The sequence below is a fragment of the Dreissena polymorpha genome, chromosome 3 (assembly GCF_020536995.1).
Source record: "Dreissena polymorpha isolate Duluth1 chromosome 3, UMN_Dpol_1.0, whole genome shotgun sequence".
Lineage (NCBI taxonomy): Eukaryota > Metazoa > Mollusca > Bivalvia > Myida > Dreissenidae > Dreissena > Dreissena polymorpha.
The window spans coordinates 152,511,791-152,530,245 of NC_068357.1; the positions used below are offsets into that span (position 1 = coordinate 152,511,791).

The 18,455-nt window shown below is 35.3% G+C and overlaps 1 protein-coding gene and 1 long non-coding RNA gene across 2 annotated transcripts; one reads left to right on the top strand and one right to left on the bottom strand.

Moving 5' to 3' along the window:
- The first annotated feature begins 2,022 nt into the window (after positions 1-2,022).
- On the top strand, positions 2,023-7,420 carry LOC127872035 (uncharacterized). Its single transcript, XR_008045701.1, has 3 exons — positions 2,023-2,047; positions 2,555-2,668; positions 7,344-7,420. It is a non-coding gene; the product is annotated as an uncharacterized LOC127872035 (long non-coding RNA).
- A 2,315-nt stretch (positions 7,421-9,735) lies between these two features.
- On the bottom strand, positions 9,736-10,275 carry LOC127872697 (uncharacterized). The gene has a single exon (XM_052416027.1). It carries the CDS (start codon positions 10,273-10,275, stop codon positions 9,736-9,738), a length of 540 nt encoding a protein of 179 aa, XP_052271987.1.
- Between the last annotated feature and the right edge of the window lie 8,180 nt (positions 10,276-18,455).

Sequence of the window (18,455 nt, forward strand, 5' to 3'; positions counted from 1 at the left end):
ACTATGAATATAATTTATAACATATATTATAAATAAATTAGTGAATTACTATCATAAACTATAAAGTTATAATGTCATTAATCACTGATGTCAGGTGTAGTCCACATCTTCGGTTTATAAACATCGTAGTTGGTACATCGTAGATTGGACATAGTAGACAAAACATCGTAGATGGTACATCGTAGATTGGGCATCGCAGTTTGAACATCATAGATTGGACATCGTAGACAAAAAATCATAGATTGAACATCGTAGAAAAACATCGTAGATTGGACATCGTAGACAGTACATCGTAGATTGGACATCATAGTTGGAACATTGTGGATTGGACATCGTTGACAGTACATCGTAGATTGGACATCGTAGATAAAACATCGTAGATCAGACTTAGTAGTTGGAACATCATAGATTGGACATCGTAGATGGTACATAGTAGATCTTACATTGTAGGCAATACTTCGTCGGTGACACATGGTAGGCATCTTAGTATAAATGAAAAACATTGTTGACTGTTTATTGTAGCTTGTTTTTTGAAATTAGTAGTATATTATGTTGTTTACCATAAGGTTGGAGGTATGAAGGAATAGTATGGTTGTATTCTTCTTTCATGTTTTGTTTTTAATTTACTTTTATTTATTTATAAGCTTCTCCTTGTATTCGATTTTCTTTTTGAGTCCAGGTAGGTGGTAAAAGGTAGCCTCTGTCTTGAGTGTAAGCAGGTCTTCTTTAGTTGAGGAAAGGAGGGCCGGTGGAATTGTTGAATCATTTCTAATGAAATTCAAGATAGTTTCGAAGTGTTCGGCTGGTCTATCAATGAAGATTTCAGTTTCAGTTGTTTCTTTTGTTAGATGGTGAAGAAGGGAATATGGTTCCTTGCTCAGGGTGTGTTTTGATGTAGTAAATATGTATCCTCCGACGTTCAATTTTATTTAAGAGTTGTTGTGTTTTTTTAATTCTGTTAATTCTGTCTTTTAAATTTTCTTTTTTGAAGGGATCTTCTTCGTTTTCAGGTTCATCTCCAAGGTTGCTTCGTTGTCAGATAGTGTGCTTTCAGTATACTGAATGTCTTTGTAAGAGATCAATTGTCTTGGATTGTCCATTTTGTTCAGAATCTTATCAAGTACATTATTTTTTGGTTCGTAAAATTGTGTTACTATTCTCTTGTCTATATCTAATGGTGTTCTCGATGTGACATTGTTGTTTGACTGCTTATTCGTCTTGGGGATGATAAAGCGTTCAGGCAATCTGCCCTCCTTGTGTTCCTCCTGCTGATGTCCCTGTTTTTGGGATGGAGTTTTGTTTTCCGAAATGTCTTCTGGGACTGGAAACTCCAATTCTATGTTTTCCGTAGCATTTAGTTTCCACATTTTTTTCACATTCATCATCTTCATCTGACAGGTATAGGTCTTGTTGTAGGATGTTATGGTTTGGCTCTTTGTTTACATGTGGCGGGTTGGTTTTGATGGGGGCTTTGGACTTCTTTTCTTCCTTTCTTTGTGTATGGCCTTTTATTATTTCTTTATTTGTGATTTCTGTTTTTTGTTGTATGTTCTTCATGTGTTTTTTGGATTGCTTTACATCTACGTTCCACTGGTGTACTAATGTTGTCATCGATTTTTACTTTCTTCAAGGCTTCTTCTGCTTTGTCTCCTTGGAAATTGTGTAGGGTGTTTATCAAAATTATGTCGCTTTTTATCCCATTGTTTTTGCATCTGTGGTCTTCTCTCCGGTTAATGATGTTGTTGCATTTCTGACATGGGTATTTAAAGTGGAGGTGGTTGGTTTGAATATGTCGTACTATGTTGGTTTTCTTGTTATAACTAAAGTCCATGTGGGAGCACAATTTGCACTGCCACACGCGAGCCTGTAATATATATAATGGACACAGGTAAGGTTTACAGTTTAGCAATAGAAGTTTTATTATTAGATTTCTTTCTTAGTAATATACTTGGAATTTCTTCTTTCTTTTCAGGAATGTAATTTTAAAGGGATCAGGATCATGAGGTATACTCTGTGGGGATCATGGGTTCCGGAGCAGAGACAGTAGGTATATGTATACAGGTGTAAGTGGTATAAGGGTGTCGCTTTATTTAACATAACAAGTATGGAATGAAGTACAATTTACATCATATACTGATCAGGCAAAGAATTATAACAATCTTTGTTGCGATGGAGGCTCAATCAGTGTCTTCATGCTAATTGGGTTTGTTTGTTCCACGGTACTCTTTAAGTTTGTCGTGGTGGAAAAGAATGTGTCTTGAATTTGGTTTCATTTGGATCTCGTATAATACATCACCCCATTTCTTGGTGATAGTATAAGGACCGGTCCATGCGTTTTGTAGTTTAGGGTTTAAGCCCTTGTGTCTTTTTGCATTGAAGTACCACATATGGGTACCAACTTCATAATTTATGTGGAATTTTCCTTTGTCATAATTTGTTTTCATACTGACTGCACTTTGTCCCAAATGTTGTCTTGCAATCTCATGAATTTCCGTCATGATATTTTCAAGCTCTATGACGTAAGTGGTTGTGAAATGTGATTTCTCATCGACAGGTTTTCCGATGGCAAGGTCAATGGGCAAGTTCATCTCCCGGCCGAACATCATCATAGATGGAGTGAAACCTGTGCTTGAGTGTATGCTGGAGTTGTAAGCCAGTACCAGTAAAGGTAAATGTTCACACCAGTCCCTCTGATCTTTCTGTACAAAAGGTGTCAGCATGTTCTGAATAACTTTATTGATTCTTTCTACCAGTCCATCTGAACTTGGCCTGCCTACTGTTGTTCTTGTTATATGAATGCCTAGTAGGGTGCACGTCTCTTTGAATACTTCCGTTTTTTAAATTTATTCCTCTGTCTGAGAATAGTTCAAGTGGGGTTCCAAAAGATCCAATAAACGTTTCAATTAAATTTCTTGCTACATATTTGGCTTCCATGGTTTTTAAGGGTATGGCTTGTATCCATTTGGAGAAGTAGTCGCAAACGACAATAATGTATATTTTTCCTCTTCGTGAAATAGGGTAAGGGCCCTGGATGTCTATTGCGATCCTTTCTAAAACTTGTCCAACTTGATAAAGTTGAAGAGGTCCTTTTGATTTTCTCTGAGGTTGTTTTCTCATGGCACAAGCATCACATTGTAGACAATATCTTTCCACATCTCTGTGTATTCCAAACCAGTGAAATCTGTTTTGTATCTTATGGTATGTTTTTCTGAACCCTAAATGTCCAGCTGTGACTGTTGCATGGAGTTGTTTCAAAACAGAATGCCTCATACTTTGTGGTAAGAGTATCAGTCTTTTTAGCGAATGGTCATTTGTGACAACCTTTTGATACATGACATTGTTATCAAGTTCTAACAGTTCAAAGTTGTGCCAATAATGTTTCATTTCCATACCATATTTAGATATTTCCTGCAAATCTGGGCGGTTTCCAGTGTTTAACCATTGTAGGACAATTTTAAGCATAGAGTCGCAAGCTTGTTCTTCTTGTATTCTGGACAGTTCAAAATTTCCATCTTGGTAGTTTGTGTCGGAATAGTTATTGGGGGAAGTTTTTTCAGAGGTTGATTCTCCTATGCGTACTGTATGTGCAGTCACTTCTTGGTGAATGTATTTTGTTTCCGCTCTGTCACAGTGAGTACAATATTCATCTGCACAAGGTCTGCGTGACAATGCATCGCTGTTATTGTGGACTCTACCTGGTCGGTATTCTATGATAAAGTCATAGTGTCCAAGGGTTTCTAGCCAACGAGCTAATTGTCCTTCACAGTTTTTAAAATTCAGTATCCACTGTAGACGTCCGTGGTCTGATCTTATTTTGAAAGGGTTTCCATAAAGAAAATGGTGGAAATATTTGACTGCTAGCACAATTGCGTACAGCTCTTTTCTTGTTGTGCAATAATTTCTTTCAGTATGGAAGAAGCATTGTGAGTAATAACTTATTACCCTCTCTTGGTTGTTCTGAACTTGTGAAAGTACGACTCCTGCCGCAACATTTGAGGCATCTGTATCAAGGATAAAGGGCTGTGTATCAATTGGGAAGGTAAGTATCGGGGCTTTGCATAGTCTGTCTTTTAACTCTATGAAAGCAGCTTCAGCTTGATCACCCCAGGTAAATGAAGTGTTAGCTTCTGTTAGTGAATGTAGACGTTTTGCTATGGTTGCAAAGTTTTGAATCATTTTTCTGTAGTAATACATAGTCCAAGGAAGGATCTCAACTGAAGAACATTTTGTGGACTGGGCCAGTTCCTTATCTTTTCTGTTTTCTCTGTGCAGGCTTCTATGCCATCTTCGCTCAGTTGATGCCCTAGGACACTTATTTTTCGTTGAAATAGTTTGCATTTCTTTGGACAAAGCTTCAGGTTGGCTGCCCGGAGTCTTTCAAACATGTCGAGCAAGTTATTTAAGTGTTGTTCAAAGGTTTTGGAATAGCATAGCAAATCATCCAAGTAGATTAAGCATGGTTTGTAAGTCAAGCCTTTCATTATTTTCTCAATCAGGCGTTAAAAAACGGCGGGACTTGTTGACATACCAAACGGCATTAATTTCCAGATATATGTCTCTCCTCCTATACTGAATGCTGTGACTGGTCGGTCCTCTTCTTTAATGGGAATCTGGTGGTAGGCTGATCTGCAATCCATTGAGGAAAAGTATTTGTTTCCGGACAAGGACTCTAAGGATTGATCTATTCGGGGAAGCGGATGAGCATCAAACATTATACTTGTATTTACTTTGCGAAAGTCTATACACAACCGGACAGATGACTTGTCTGGTTTCGGTACAACCACTACTGGTGATAACCATGGACTTTGAGAAGATTCTATAAGATCTTTATCGAGTGGTTTTTGTATTTCCTTCTCGGCTTGTTCACGTTTAACAGCTGGTAATCTATAGGGTGGTGTTCGTACTGGCATATTGTCTCCTGTGTTAATAGTAAATTCTGCCAAGTCAGTGCGACCCATTTCATCTTCAGATGTACAAAATACATCTGCATATTCAATCAACAATGACTTAACTTGTTGACCTTCTTTTTCGGACACATTTTGTAGAGTTACTTCTATCAAGTCTTTCATGTGTTCTGGTGTTTCAGGTTGGTTGTTGTCATGGTTTTGAATTGATGTCCCGACATGGGTGTGATACACTAAATGTTCTTAAAAGGCTGGTATACTATCCTTGTTTATCATTTCGAGATGTGCCACTATTGTGTTTTTATGCAGTTTGATAGGTATGGAATCAAAATTAGCTATTTGTAATGGTACAAGTCCATTGGAAGGTCGTACCAGTGCTCTTGCAAGCAGGACACTGTGTTTTTCAGAAAGATTTAGGTTTGGAGAGGTCACGCCTTTTTTGTGTTATCATATGGATCCATTGTTCTTCCAGATATCACAATCTCACTTTCTGGTGGTATTTCTATATCATCAATCAAATCAATTCTGGAGCCGTGAACATCAAATTCATTTGTATGGCAGTATACTTGTTCTCCATTGATTTTCAAGATCTGTCTGCTTAGGATAATATCACAACTGTGGTTCATCATAAAATCTCTTCCAATAATGAACTCATTGGAAATGTCTGCTAGGAAAACTGAATGTTGAAACAGTTGTTTGTCAATTGTAAATTCAATGTTAATTTGTCCATGGAATTTAGCTCTATCTCCTGTTATTCCAACCAGTATGTTATGTGTTGGTTGAATTTGGGGTTTGTTATCTTGTCATTCGTCATAGATGCTCTTTTTCAAAATGGTTACGTTGGATCCTGTGTCTATTAAAGCTGTGATATACTGGTTTCCAATTTGTATTGGTAGAAACAATCCTTAATGTACTGTGTCTCTTAAGTTATTTAATGGAATCTGTTGGCCCGTCATATCAGGTTTTTGGGTCTCCTTGTGGGCTTCCATGAAGACCGGTTCTCGTTTCCCTGGTTTAAATGAGGCCTGTTTTGAGTCTGGGTCCTGTTGTTTTCATTAAATCTCTGCAACTGTCTTGGTCTTAAAAATGTATCTTCCTGTGGGAAATTTCGCTGTTGTTGGTGATTTTGAGGACTTGGTCTTCCATAAGTACAAGGAAATGGTGTTGAAGATCTGTCTCTGTAGTTTGTATTTCTCTGGTTTGTCTCATGCTTATCATTTGATAGTTTTTTAAAAGCATCAGCCAATTTCTCGAGAGTTTTTGTTAACTGTGTGACAGTTTCGTTTCCACTTTTTGCATCATAATTGTTAAAGGTACAGTTGGAATTGTTGTGCTTTGCTATGGGCTCAGAGTTATTTTTGAAATGACTAGACTCTGTTCGTCCTGCAGAAACATGAATGGACTGTTTTCTTCTTATTCTTCTTACCTCTGCTGTTTTTATGCCTCAAACCGTGTTGCTATTTGGGTTGCCTCTGACAATGTGATTGGTTCAGCCTCTCTTAGTTTCATGCGCAAGGTTTGGTCATCAATTGCTTCAACAAAATGGTCTCGAGCCAAAGTATCTGTGAATTTCTTGGTTGTATTTGGGTAGGTCATAAGAATCAGCTTCTTAATGTTTTTAGCCAGTTCAGGGATGCTCTCTCCTACTCTCCTGGTACGGTTCTGTAGTTCAGTCCTAAATATAACATTTTGATTCTGGGACCATATCTCTCTTTCAACTTATTGATCAAAGTGTTTATGTCTGTTTTCTCGTGCCTCTGTAGCTCGGTAAGGATGCCTCTGGCAGAGCCAATGAGACTGTTAGCTAGGTGAAGACGTGTTAGGTAGGGTGACCAGCCATTAATTTGGCAACACATTTCAAATGAGTCTAGAAATGCATAAATGTCCTCTTTTCCATCATATTTGGGTGGTTTCACTTTTAGTTGTACTTCATTGGAGAATTCGTGATTGTATGAGGGACTTCCCTAGGTCTGTATGGATAATTAACTATGTCATGGTCACCTCTGTCATATCTATGTCTGTTTAGATTTGGAAAATATATCTCTGTATCCGGATTGGACAATGATCTGTCTAGGTTATGAGATCCGGGTATATCTCTATCCGGAGACATGTTTCTCCTGGGCTGAGAAAAGCTAGTCAACATGTCTGGATTTTGGTTTGTATTCAGGTCATGGGGAGCAACTGTAGAGCTCCTGGTGACTGTATTGGGGGTTGTGTCCCTTGGATTGGATATTTCCTCAAAGTATCAACAATAAAGGGATATTTTGGGACTGGGTATATCAAACTCACTCTCTCACTGTAACATCAAACATTTATTTTACAAAATGTAAAATCATACATACTTATACATTGTAATGTTTATGAAGAAATGTAAAGTTCGGTAATGTTACAAGCTTGCACTTTATGTTGTTGTGCAACAATTGGTTTTGTGTATTTCAGGCAGGAGCTGTATAATACGATTCAGTGCAGTCCGGAGTCTGGAGGAAGCTTAATTAACATAAAGGTCCTTAAGTTCAGTGGAAACCAGCCACAGATTATTCACATTAGCTAGCGTTATGAATAGATGGCCAATCTTTACATAACAAGGACTGCACATTGAATTTTAAATGAATGCACGAATAAAAGCAAAGTACTGTGGTGCATGTTGTCACTATAAAAACAATATGTATTATGGTTCATAGCAATCATATACGGAAACCTGGACAATTCTTGTAATAATCGACCAAGATGATACTGTGACGTCATATATTAACATACGTCATATATTAAGTGACGAAAACGTTACATGATCTAAAAGTGCAGTTACTGCAAATTATTTATGAAAATTGTGTCGGGAAGTAGACGAATGTCGAAATAACCCGACTTTGCGCTATATTCTGTGATTAATAATTAGAATTATTATGTGGAATCATTGCATCAATAAACGCATTCTGTATTGAAAAGCATGTGTTATCTCTGGTGCCAGCAACGAGAAAGCAACTTCTAAAAATTGTAACTGGCTTATTGTTATAGGTAGTGTTTTAAAGCATCCGGAGCAGACTAACTTTTAAGGTTTGTCATATGACATTTTATATTCAATTGATTGTCCGGAGCAATAATGTATTCCGCCGCCAGCCACCTCTGCCGTGGTGGTATGGTAACGGGACAAGGTTCCAGGCATATGCACGCAGGTCCGTTGTTGCACAACAACGATATTTAATATTTGTATGGAAGGATGACGAAGTCCGAGTTCCGGTTAAGACATTAATTTATTTTTCTATTGGATTCGCATGGTATTCATATAATGGCATTGGTAAATACATCATACAAGTACATAGGTTATACACATGCAAAATCTGGTACATTGATGAATTATAATATTGTCATATCTAGGCATAACTGTCTCTGAGCTCCGTACCCATCATAGCAATGGACAAACATGACCGCTGTTTATTATTATTGTTGTCAGGAAAGTAACTGGTTATTTATAATAACATATACGGAGCAGCTATGGGTGGAACTGTTCTGAAAATACTGGAATGTTTACTATGTTATATACCTCACATTCTGCAATCCGGAGTGGTATATATTTAAATAACAAAGGAGGATTCGTCGGAAAAGTGTTAGGATAGATCGGCAAATGCTCCGGAAAAGTCTGGGTTTATATACTCTATGAATCACTCCGGATGACGTCATAAAAATTATGACGTGTACGGAGCTCTGTCGAATAAGAACCTACGGTCATAACCGAGCAACGTTTCGGCGATGTTCGTAGTGCACGGAACATGGCGTAGCGTATAGTTTGAAGTCAACATGTATATCTAAGGATAATATATTCTTAATAATTATTTATATAACTATAGTAAACCAACATAAATTCCTAAATTTTGCTAATTAGAGTGAAAACAGTAGAATATAATTTGACATCCATTATACTGCAAAAGATTGAGGGAACGCCCTTGACGACTATTCGATTCGTCTCGGAATTAGTACTATATTTAGATCGAGGTCTCCCGGACATGCAGGTTGTTTAGGGTTTCCGGACGTTTCACCCCCAAGACGTTTCCTCCCCTAGACGTTTTCCCCCAAGACGTTTCCTCCCCAGACGTTTCCCCCCCCCCACTTTGGCTTAAGTGCAGACGTTTCCCCCCAATAAATGTATGATTGTTTGGTTGAAGTTTATTCTTGATTTATTATTAAAATGATTATTTTGTTTATGAAGTTTTCAAATAACTTTATTTATGAAGCAGCTTGTTTGATTATTTTTTTGGTTTAACTGTGAATGGAATGCATGTAAATCATTAGTGTTGAGGAACTGTAGTTGTTTGTTGTTTTTAATCCAATTAATCCAATTAAATAGGGTCAATTGGTGAACTGATAAAATGGTTAAATCACATTTATATTAATTTCAAAACTGTTTTCCTAGTAACAGTTAATTATGATAAATAAATAAACTATATAATTGTAAACAATTTTTTTCATGCATTTATATGTATGTATATAATAAAATGATTGAATGTCACTGATATTTTAATTTTTACTTATAACTAATTCAGACTAATTAAAACAGAATTGCACTTTCCTTGTGCATTATTTCATTATTATTGGTATAATTAGCAAATACAATCAAAACTTATTGATATTTAAATAATTTTACTCAATAATATTAATTATATTTAAAAGCAACAAAAAACTTTTTTATTTAATGAATTTGTGGAATTTAAGGAAAAGTTCATAATTTTACAAATTAACAAAAGTGTTTTAAATGCAAAAATATTAAATATATCAGTTCTACAAACACCAAATCTAAGAAGTTCAGTATCACACTTCACAATGTCATGAACACCAACTTTTACAATCTGGTGACAAGTGTCTCATGTACTGTGCGTTCTGCTGTGGGCTCCACCTGTGGGCCGTACACCTTTGCACATTTGTTTAGAAGTTCACTAGTTGTGATGTCTTTGCTGTCATACCTTGCCCAGAGGTCTCTTATACTTTTCTCTATCCTAAGGCTCACTGGCCTCACTCTCCTAGTGGATTGGCCCTCTCTGAGGTACCTCAACTCGTACTGCACATTCTCAGCCTCTGCACATAGTGCTGGAACCAGGCGGTAGAAAGTCAGTTCCTGGCAACCTGCTTTTCTGTTCAGAGATTGGTGCCATCCTTTGGTGTCATTGATAGTTCTGACACTCACCCCATACACTGACAAGGAGTCAATATCGAAGATGGAGTGGTTAATCCACTGCTCCTCCATGTAGCGCTCGAACCTGGAGAGCTGTTCGGAGTTAGCTCTTAGCGCAAGGAGCTGGAAAGCTGGCTCAATGTCGGCGGCTGGCAGGAATGGTAGCGCCATCATGTTTCTTACATAGGTATGGATGGAGGCCGTCTCCATGTAGGCTGGCCTTTTTTTTGTTAAAGATCTGATTACCGGTATATTAGACAATACACAAGCTGACATTTAATCTCAAAATGACCATAGTTGTTTGAAATTTACCATCTATTAGAGCTCAACAGACTGTCTATTAGACTGACAAACAGTCAAACATTCATTGAATACAGATGATAACATGAAGATATATGAAAGATTCATTTTGAATCCGCCCCTGTTAAATACAACAGATGCATCTATGACTACCATATATAAAACTATCAATTAAGTCAAATCAAATCTATTCATTAAATATAATTAATACAGTGATAAAGTAAAACTATTTTAAAATGTTTTTTTTGCATGATAATGTGCTAATCTCATCTTATCCCCCTTTAAAGATGTCACCTAATCTCATCAATGCTGATTAAAGGGCCTGTATATTGCACCCATAATCTAGCTGTTATCTTGTGTACTACACTTGCTAATCTAATCAATGCTTGTTTATTGCACCATAAGTGCCTAATATCTTGTATAATGGTAGGTGTGGCTGTTATTTAATATTAGCCAAATGATGAAAATTCTGTCACATTTATTTGGCTACAAATTGAATTAATTTTTAAATTGGAAGGTAAATGGTATTAGTAAAGATCTATGATACACTGATAGTTATTTATCAAAATTAAATATAACACATGTATCCCAGTAAACATGTTTAAAGGAAAATGTGAACAAAATTATACTACCAGGTATCACAAAATGAAGTTGTTTTTAATGGTGTAACAGTTTATACTGGTAATAAGAAATTGATACTGATATTGACATTATCAAATAGAATATTCAGGATCATTGCTCTATATTGATGTAGTTACAATTTAATGTCCCTAGTGTACAGATTTGGCCTAAAATCATGCTCAAATAAAGTTGTCAAGTACATACTTCATGTTGACAAAAAAAATATTGATATGTTTTAATAGGATTTTATAAACTGCAAAATACATGTACATTTATCAACATATTTTTCAAAACATTTTGTTAACATTTTTTGTTGTGAAAAAGTGATAGCATCTGACAGAACGGCCCTTTTTGATCATAACTTGAATTTTAACTTTGTTAAAACTTGAAACCTTTCCCTATGCAATACAAACAAAATTGTTGCCATAACTAAACATCTGAAATTTGATAAAAAATTGTATTTGGCTTCATTATATTTTAAAACACCCCTTAGTATCAAACTTTTTATTATTTGATAATCTTGATGACAGACTGAATCAATAAATTGTAAAAACATCCAACGAAAACAATAGTTTATGAAGTGATATATAGACAAAAATGAAATTCAGAAACTGGGGCTTGGTTAACTAATTTGCTAATAAATAGAATATTGAAAACTCTCATAACTTTCGTATTATTTGCTTAGTTTTGAAAATATTTTCATTCTTGTATTTCCTTTAATTTTTAAAGAGTATTTTTGAGAACTACAATTCAATTCTGGCTGTAATAATTTTAATTTCATATAACAATTTTACATACTCAAAATAAAGTCCAAATATGTTATAGTTATTATTCATTCTTAAAAATCATAACTTATGGCTTATCTTCATTATGTTACTGTCATTTTATGCCTTTAATTCATTTTGAAAAATAAATGGATAATTTAAACAAAAACCTAGCAATTATAATGAACATTTTACATGGAATTGTAGTGCTCCAGTATACACATATAATTCAAATGATCTAAGTCCTTGATGAGAAATAGAATTCTAACATTATATAATTATCTAATTTGACTTACCAAAGGTGTGCTTTTACTCAATTGATTAATACAATAGTTATAATTATTTAATTTGTAACATACTATTCCATTTAAAATGACCATCAAAGAACATCAAAGCTGTGATTTTACTCAATTTTTCAATGAGCTTAATTAATGCCAGAACAATTTAAGGCACTTATAAAATCAAGTATAATTAGATCTATTTAATTGTTAAATTTGTTAGAGGCTTCCCTAAACAACCATATAAAATCATTAATTAATATTTTAATCAGTCAGGACTCAACATACATCATTTTTTTTACACATATAATGCACACAATTAATATACTAATACTTTATTTTCACTTTATTACGAATAACTACTGCTAATATAAATGTACATATTATGCAGACGTTTCACCCCCATTTTGGGGGTGAAACGTCTGGGGAGGAAACGTCTTGGGGGGGGGGGGGGAAACGTCTGCCACCCGTTGTTTAGCAAATAAAGTTACAATTAATTATGCGTAGTAGCATTTCATGACGAAAGCTTTCTAACACGGGGTTGAAGGCGAAGGCAGATAGCAGTGTCGGTCCAAACTTGGCAGGCATGTTTAACAGTAAAAGGCTCAAAAAGTAAACAATAATAATAAAAGCAGATGAAGTAAAGACATTCATTAAGTTCATTATTGAGATTGATGCAAATTAATGTCAAAATGTCACTGAAAAACAATACAGAGTGTTAAAGTTGTCTTATAATATGTCTCCGGAACAGGCTTCGATGTGATTTTCCAGCATTTACCCCCCATATGACCCCAAGTGCAACAGCCCAATTGCAAACAGCCCTAATTTGGGTCAAAATGACATATGGCAGTTATGTTTTGCAATACAGAGAGTTTTTATGGTCAATTGTGAAAATTCTGGCAAACGACTAACTTGGTCAGATGTGCTTAAAGGTGTCGCATGCGCAATTAATTTCCTTCTATATTACATATAAAATAGTTGAAGTTCGATATCAAATTTTACCATGATCAAGCGCATACCCACTATATCATCATACATCATTGGAAAGATAAATGCATAATCTTCTGAAAAAAATGCATGTCATTAAATTCTATACGCGCTAACTCAAAATATTAACCTTAGAAATGGCAAACCGGTTTTGACAGCTGTGCAGACAACCATTTTGGGCTCAAATAGTATGACCTACTTTCAAAGCCGGGAACCATTAACACAAAAAGTAGAGCACAAAAATGGCTTATGTTCTTATTGCTTACAAATATACCTTCAAGTTGATACCAAAACTACCCATTTGCAATGTTTTTTACAAATCCTAGGCAGCATGCACTCAACAATGTGTGCTAAGTATCAAACTGACTGCATGTAACACTAAATACATGTAACACATAGAATTTAATGACATGCATTTTTTCAAAAGATTATGCATTTATCTTTCCAATGATGTAGGCCTATGATGATATAGTGGGTATGCGCTTGATCATGGTAAAAAATGATATTGAACTTCAACTATTTTATATGAAATCACAGGAGTTTGAAATTTTATCAATATAGCTAATCTAATGGCTAATTAAAAAAAAAATACCCCTATATAGTATCTTCATACTATATAGGGGTATATATATTTTTTATTTAGCCATTAGATTAGCTATATTGATAAAATTTCAAACTCCTGTGATGAAATATAGAAGGAAATTAATTGCGCATGCGTAACCTTATAGAATCAAAATGGTGTACATGTGTAGACGAAACACCGACATGTAGCGAGAACGTCGAATTTAATGGAATATTAAAGTTTTTAGCCGAACAGGAGATCGGTAAGTTGTGTTATCACGTTTCTTTTAATGTTATTTAAGAATTCAGTTGCCTTTGTTCAGCAACTGCATGGAAACATGTGCGTTCTTGATGAAAATGGTCACGTCCACCTATTCGAAGGGTATGTTTTCAAACTGGGTATTTTTTGTCAATATTAGTTGTTGAAAAGTTAAACCATACACAATATGTAACATTTAACAATCTAGAACACCTGAGGTAAGCTCGGGGCGGGGGAATGGTCCCGGGGGGGGGGGGGGGGGTTATGGAGTTATGGAGGTTTCGGTACATGACAAGTTCGGTAAATTGGATTTTTTTAGTTTTTAGTAAATGCCGTCGAGGTTTCGGTAATTTGGTGTAAATAGGTATTATCGCACCTTTAGTCGATAAGCGTGTACATTGAGTTGTTTGACACTAATTAAATTATCTGATTAAAATGTACGGAGTTGATGTTATCAATAAAAAGATGTTTACAAAGTGTTAATATAGTGTGAAGACCTGTAAATAAACTCTGACATTCACAACCCTTTTTTGATACAAAAGTTTACATTGATCTGCCTAAATATTTTGTTAAATATTGAGAGTGGGGTATGTTATCAAGTTGATTTTTCTAAAAAAAATGTAAATGTGTATGTTAGGATCGTGAACATGCTTTAACATTGGTTGCCGATTATTTTATTTGTGTTATAAATAAAATAATTATGTAATTCTAAATTGGGTAATTATAAAATTATCACGGTCATTTCCAAATAAAAAAATCAAAGGGAGGATGAAGATAAGGTTTTCACGGGTTATCGAGTAATTTAGGTAAGTGTTGTTGTTCAATTGTTAAAGTGTGTATATATGCAGGTGATTTTTTTACTGTATCATACGTAGCGGATCCGTGGTCTAGTGGTAACACACTGGCTTCACAATCCAGAGATCGCTGGTTCGATCCTCTGCTGCACCTAACCTACTAACGCGTATTACGCATGAGACGTTAAACCGAGGTGCAGTGTACTAGGTGCTTTACACCGGGCACTAAATGACCCACGGTCACCTCTGGAACGTGGTGTCTCCTGTAATTTGCACTATCCCCCGTAACCAACTAACACGTATTTCTGGGGGCGATGGCCATATAAAAGACAATCCCGGTGCACTCGATAAAAAATAATAAAGAAGAACTGTATCATACAATCATGTCTGAATATCCTTGTATTTTCTTCAATGTTGACGTCACTTCTCGTGCGCACACTATAGCATGTGATGCATGTGGAAGATGGAGTCACCGTAGACACACCGGTAAGTCTTAGCATTTTTTGTGGTAACAAAGATACATACAAATTATGATTTTGCATTTATTTTGTGGTCGCCTGTAATGTCCTTTTTATTTAAAACTGATTATAAGTAATGCCAATGATTATTTTAATTAACGTTAATTAAGAGATAATAGCTGTAAATATAAAATCATATTATGTTATAACTTTGCTTTATTTATTTTCAGAAATTACCATCAGCAGTACATGCAACTTCGCAGTGGTGAGTTGCAGATAGAGTGGTTATGTATTGGCTGCCGGAACCCACCTCTGAATTCCACAGCAGAGAGCGACGAACCACCACCACTTGAAGTCCCGGTCTCGCCGCTAAGAAGTGTTGTGTATTTCTCAACTAGAAAGAAATCATAAAACATTGTTATATATAAAGCGCACTCGGAATTTGACCTTTAATTTGAAGCAATCCACAATTTTGTTTAGCGTATTCTGCGCTCGGCCGCTGATGGTGTATTGTAATATTGAATATGAAATTCAACATTTAGCTCTTACAAGAGGTGGACTCCATTTGGCAAGAGCTAGGCATCATATTCATTATGTTGGCAAACTACCTCATGTATATTTATTGAGAAATTGAGTGGTTTTCGGTGGTCTAAACACTATTGCGCTTTATATTTAATCTGAAATAATTTTGTATAAATCAAGTCTACAATATTTTACAAGAACCTTTTTTAATAGCATTAAACTTAATTGAAGATCTAACATTGATTCCGTCGTAAATCATCATTTATTATTACTATTATGTTATTTAAATAAAAGTACCAATTATTAAAAAAAATAGTATTTTGTTATTTTAATCGTAAATTTACTTTCAATAAAGTTACATTTTGGTTAATTCAATCTTTTTTTTTGGTTTTGTACCTACACTTTCCTAAAATAATTCGTTTTAAAAAGGTCAGAGGTAGCTCATTCATGCCCCTTAATTCTTTACCGTAGGCATAGCATTACCCTTACAGAAATAAAAAGGTAGCGGCTGACTAGCCGCTAGGTAGCGGCTACCTAGCCGCTACCTGAAAAGGTAGCCGAAACGGGTATCCTGGAGGTAGCGAAAGTTAGCCAGTAGCGGCTAGGTTGCGGCTGAGTAGCCAAAACCTATAGCCGCTAGCGGCGTCTGTAGCCAAAAGGTAGCCAGAAACAAACACTGCGAAATATGTCAATTAATTTGACAAATTGTCAGCCGCTAGCGGCAACTGTAGCCAAAAAAGTAGCCAAAAACAAAACTTTGGTACAATTACCTATATTAAATGAACAAATTGTCAGCCGTTAACGGAAACTGTAGCCAAAAGTAGCCGAAAATCAAACTTGTGTAAAATCACTTATATTAACAAAGTGTTAGACACTGGTGGCAACTGTAGTTAAAAAGTGACAGCACAGTGCGATTTATATCTGCCATCCAAATGTGACCTTGACCTGGAAAATATGGTTCTTGGTGTTTCGCATGGCATGTTCTCTCATTATGGTGGAATTTGTTCCAAAAAAATTGAAAATCCCTTGATGAATGAAAGAGTTGTGGACCGAACAAAAGAAGAGCTGTCAGAGGACAGCGCGCTCGACTATTCGAGTGCTTGATAGTATAACGTAAGCCATCATGGGGAAATTGTTCATATTCAATAAGGTCAGTGTAATATAGGCATATTCTAAGTTGGAGAGGATCATAATTGAAAGATAAGCAATATGTTAAGGGACATATGTAGCCCCGTCAATATTTTACGTTTTTTAACAGTGAGGTGTAACCTTTCTCTTGTTCTTTATTTTACTTTTATGGTGTCACCATTATGTAAATGAAACAGATATAGTTTATATAGTATTGACATACCTGTACGCTGAAGCCAACCCCGTATCGAAAGTCAACCAGAGTCGTAACATATTTATGTCACGCTATAAATCAAAGTATGCTCATTTTCTTGGATACATTTCTACATATATCGGTGAATGAATATAAGGGTATTTATATAAAAATTGCAAAACTTTTGTCACTCGAGCCATGCATGGTTTTCGATGAAAGTTTTGGAGCAATTTTGAAAATATTTTACATGTATTATTGTTAAATTATTAGTTTTAAATAGTTTGTATGTAAAGTGGATTTATTTAACATTTTAAATAATACATGCTACTCATCAGTCACGACAAATACAGGAAAAAACAGTTGTCACTTCTTCAAATACCTAATTATAGAAGCATATTTTTCAAATAATGAAGCAAATTTATATAAAGGTTATGCATTTAATCCGTATACAGGACCTTTAAAAACCAATTCATATTCATTCAGTACTGGAGTCTAAAAATTATAAATGAAAAAAAATGACAGTGTTTTTTTTCACCTATAGGGAAATGGTAGCGGGGCCCGTCCAAAAGGAATCCGGGTCCGTTCGCCCTAATTTCTGTTCGCCCTAAAACCTGTTCGCCCTAGGTCCGTTCGCCCTAAATTTTATTGTCAAAGCAGGGAAGCAATAAATTGGCCTTTAAGTTGCGCTGTTTACCATTTTAATATTTATATAATTAAATAATAATTATCTTATACCTTAATGTTTTTATTATAATTGAACATTTTCTTTGAGGCCAATTTCTACACAATTTAAAATATACTGCTCTGTTTCATTTACATAATTTATGTTTATTTACTTAATCATACGCTAATAATCATATTAAAGATAATTTCTAAAAATAAAATAAAATAATAACAGTTCTGTTTTATAAACATGATTTATGCATGCATCAATATTTAGTATACTCTTTAGGATAATAGTTTCAACTTAATAATCATATTCTACATAACTAATTTCTATATGATTTAGTAATTGTTCTCAATGTTATGATTTAGTAATTGTTCTCAATGTTAACTATATTAGGTTAATACGACACTCAATCAATCAATTAAGGCCAAAAAGAAAAATAGTTGTGTTTCCGGTCACGCGACCGACCCTATCTTTTTGGGGCCGACCCAAAAACTTATTATCCAATATTTTCCTTTTTTGTTAATTTTTCCCCGTCGAGTTCCGAGTTCGGCGATTTTTTTCCATCTCCGTCCGGTCGAATTCGGCGATTACCAGAATTATTGTATTGTGACCTGCAAAATAACATCCCGTCGCTGCGAACGCTTTATATTATAAACATTGTGCAATCGGGGGACCAGCCTGTTTTTCCCGCAAAATCGATATCCGGCGTTCCGTTTGATTGTATCCTGGTACAGGTTATATTACACTAATTCCGATTCCCATAGGGTCCCATTATAAAACTGACAACTTTCACTGCATTTTTCTTGCCTTTCCGACGTATCAATTTTTCCGAACCTGGTATCATTTTAAAGATGG